The 3,940-nt window shown below is 45.5% G+C and overlaps 1 protein-coding gene across 1 annotated transcript; it reads left to right on the forward strand.

Annotated features, from left to right (window-relative positions):
- Positions 1 to 249: 249 nt before the first annotated feature.
- On the forward strand, positions 250 to 3,601 carry lysmd4 (LysM, putative peptidoglycan-binding, domain containing 4). Its single transcript, XM_079742900.1, has 3 exons — positions 250 to 368; positions 1,314 to 1,602; positions 1,959 to 3,601. The coding sequence occupies exons 2-3, from the start codon at positions 1,330 to 1,332 to the stop codon at positions 2,550 to 2,552; spliced, it is 867 nt and encodes a 288-aa protein (XP_079599026.1). The 5' UTR covers positions 250 to 368; positions 1,314 to 1,329; the 3' UTR covers positions 2,553 to 3,601.
- The last annotated feature ends 339 nt before the right edge of the window (positions 3,602 to 3,940 follow it).

Raw genomic sequence — 3,940 nt, forward strand, 5'->3', positions numbered from 1 at the left:
GTTTTATGTTTTTTTATTGTATGTTGATTATTTATTGTTCAGCCTCTGAATAGGAGACATAGAAACGCACAAATATACAAATGTATTAATAATTGATAATAATTTGCAATACTTGTATGTCCGCTACAACATGATACGCCTACATGGTTACGATGTTATTATTGAAGTACACCCCCCTGGTCAGCAGGTGGCGGTAATGCACCCTCATTTGTAGCGCACCATTAAAGGAAGAATTATTCGCTAGCAAAAGACTAGACAAGCAACTACTGGTACTTTCTGTAGTGACGCTGGTTTGCTGCAGTCTCAATGGTCAGACCACATACACGTGTGGAATGGTACATGGGTTGGCTGAAACTATTTGGAAGTCTGTAAGTAGTATCATGCATCGTTCGCAGGACTAATATGATACTTTAAAAAAAAGGATTTACACTGTTGGTTAGCTACCATAGCTGTCTCTCTGACATGATTGCCAGCCGGTGTTGCCAGATTACGACAGATCTCCCGCCCAATATGGCAACACTGTCTGCAGCCAGTGTTGCCGCCAAGATTGGGCGGGTAATCTGGCAACACAGTGCTTGCGGTTAGTCTAGGGGAGTTGGAGGAAGGGGTTTGGTGTCTCATCGGTTGGTCTCAACTGGTAACCCTACTTCATGCGGTTCAGAAATATACACATTGTCAAAATATCTATGCAGCATGTTTATATGTACTTCTATTATATAAATAGTACTTATTTAACATTCGTTGTCACTGTTTTTGGGTGGGCTTCACTAGACCCAATGGCGGTCATCGGATTCAAAGGCCAACAAGTTCATGTTTGGCAGGCTGCTAAAAATAGTGACTCAGCCTGTCTGTACTACATTCATCCGCCCAGCGGAGATAACCATTGAAACACCGTTTATTGATTAAAGTATATTCTCTTATCTGATCGTATTTAATAGTGACATACTCCCCAATATGTATATTTTGTTATTAAGTTGGGCTCGACAGCGGAGGCCCACCAGTCTGGTTTCATCCAATATGATATTGTTTGTTGACAGTGACTGCTCCTTTTCATTGCATCAAATTGTATTAACGTCTGCCACACATTACCTGGTGGTTGATTACATCGTTGGGTACTACAGTCGATGGGTCTGTATCAAGGCTGTACATGTTGATTCACTAGGCCTGCGTAGCGCAGGAGAGTTTTAGAAGAGACTGGTCCGATAACCTGCAGCAGGGCTTGACAAGACATGAATAAATGCAATGTGCGCTCCCAAGCTATGAGCCTTTTATAAAGGCTTGATAAAACCGTGCGCCTGTTACGCTCCCTGTAGGCTATAGGTTTGAAGGATGCGGCGGGTGGAGCCTGCCGCCCAGGCCTTCCAGGCCCCCGTAGACGTCCACGCCAGCGCCGACGGCCAGGTGTACATGTTCAGGAGACAGCGAGCAGAGCCCGACTCCTCAGAGGAGGAGGAGGAGGAGGAGTGCGAGGACTTGAACGCCATTGAGCTCAGCCCTCTGGTCCACCCTGAGCAGGGCCGACCGGACCGCGTTCAGCTGCTGGAGAGAGAGCTGCAGGAGGGGGACAATCTCAACAAGCTGGCGCTGCGATACGGTGTAAAGGTAGGGTAGGATAACTATCGATGGTTCTCCCTTCACTAAGCTTCATCTAGCCCTGTTTGTGACACAATACATACGCTGCAGGAAGAGCGGTGTTTGACCCAGTTTTTCCCACCCATTTTGATTTAACCCAGCCATGTTTGAAGTCAGTGTATAATTGGCATTCATATGGATCACACATGGCACATCTTCCAAAACATCACATTCCCATTCCACGTCACTGTTTTCAATGGATTCTTGTGGGACCTAGACTAGAGACCTACCATTAACATTTGAGTGAGTCACAAAGGGGTCTAGAGGGTTATATAAATATCTTGAACATTTAAAAATGTTGTTTTTCATTAAATCAAATGTAACAGGTGGCTGACATCAAGCGTGTGAACGGCCTTTTCCACGATCAAGATTTGTTTGCTTTGAAATCCATCAAGATCCCAGTTCCAAAGCACAGTTTCCTAACGGAGGGCTACACAGACCTGAGCGGCCCTCGGAGGGAAAGCCAGAGTCCTCCGCCGGTCTCCTCCCCGCCGCTTCAGGACGGTAGGGCCCAGGCGCCACCCCGTCTACAGGAGGTCTCGGACTTCTTCAAAGACGTGGACCACGACATCGAGAAACTGATCCAGAGCAGCGACCACCGCGGGGACATTTTGCCCCATCCCGCGTCGGATCTGTCTGCGAGGTCTCGGCTCAGCGGGCGGCGCGTTGCCGCGGCGGGCCAGGGCGGGGCCTCGGGCCTCCAGTGGTGGAACCTGGTGGTCGCCATGCTGCTGATCGGTGTCGTCCTGCCCATCTTCTACGCCGTTTATTTAAAGACCAAAGCAAGCGGTGAGGGACACGAGACCAGCGGCGTGGCGAACACGTCCGCGGGAAGCACCGGGTCTGGTCTCGGGGTCACAGGGTCCACTCTCGGGGCCACGGCCCCGTCTCGGGGACACTGGGCTCCCTCCATCTCTTAGGAGGAAGGGTAACGTGGCTGTAGCTAGGGATGGGTCCCGAAACGTGGTATTATACCGGCATCGGAGTATAAACTACTAAAGATTGTGGTATCGATAAGCTCCGAGGTTATCGCTTCTGCTCTCGGTACTCAAGATATTAAGAAAATAGATTTATTATTTATCTTTTCTCAACAACTCTGTTTCTATTAGGCCATATGATTTAAACATTTGTCTATGATGAATTTTTTCTTTTCCCAATCAAAAAGAGATCTCTCTCTCTCTCTCTCTCTCGGAGCGCCTGTGCGAGCCAGGACAGGGCAGCTCTATGGCTTGTCACTACACACAGCAACACCCTGCAACACACACACACACACACACACAGAAGACAATGAGGGAAATAACTAAACGTTAAAGTGTGGACGCTGATAATGCTCGTTGCCTCAAGTGCAACAAGTCTTTTCATGTAAGAGCGTAAAACACGAGCAATATGCAGAACATTTAGTGAAAGTGTCCCTCGTACAGGCAGAGAAATGCACAGTTTTAATAATGAGTTAAATTAATGATGCAAACAAGAGTTAATGATTAATCGTAATTGGCCCGCTGATTGTTTATCTATGGGGGCATTCATAACTTATATCTGAAATGCTCAAACTATAAATTTTTTAGCGGGTTAGGATATTTATTGTTGTCATGTGACATTAACAGCACAATGTACCTACATTTACATCTTGAAGGTGGATTTTGTAAATTGTATTCATGCTGAATAGTTTAATGAATCATATTTTTTCTATTATATTTTGCGAATAAATTCGATGACTCAGTCAAAAAAAGAACCGATATGAGTACCGTTAAAGTACCGCATCGATGAGCAGTATCGATAAGAGTAGTAGTACCGTTAAAACCGTGGCGATACCCATCTCTAGCGGTAGAGAAGCACCGCTCCTCCAGAGACGGACACTAACGCCAGTGCATTACCAGCGTTTGCGTTCAGTCAGTGACACAAGGGGTCAAGATGAGATGACCTATTAAAGGAAGCTATGACTGCCTCACCGTATCTTGCGTCTCAATGGGTCTGTGTTGATCATGGTGTGTTGGCAGCCTGTTGCTGTACCAAGAGGCTACTGACGCGTTTTTGAATGTATGTTTTACAGTTGCAATATTTGTGCCTTACAGATTTTCCTACTGTACTTTTCTGCACTGCCAATTGTGTCTTGTTTTAACAAAGTACATGCAAATTTGTCCTTGCAAGTGATTTAATAATTAAATAGGATAAGCATAACATTTCGTAACAATTAATGAATGTGTTTGGGTGCAGATGGGGAGCTATGTTTTTTAAAGTGCCTTAAACCTTTAAACCAACACAAATTTAAATAATTGTATTAATTAGAAGGGTACTTCTATTTTACTAA

This window comes from Pollachius pollachius, assembly GCF_949987615.1.
Source record: "Pollachius pollachius genome assembly, chromosome: 9".
NCBI lineage: Eukaryota > Metazoa > Chordata > Actinopteri > Gadiformes > Gadidae > Pollachius > Pollachius pollachius.

Coding starts and splice junctions, on each gene's coding strand:
- lysmd4 (XM_079742900.1), top strand. CDS start 1,330: ATGCGGCGGGTGGAGCCTGCCGCCCAGGCCTTCCAGGCCCCCGTAGAC. Junction 1,603..1,958: donor CGCTGCGATACGGTGTAAAG/GTAGGGTAGGAT, acceptor CAAATGTAACAG/GTGGCTGACATCAAGCGTGT.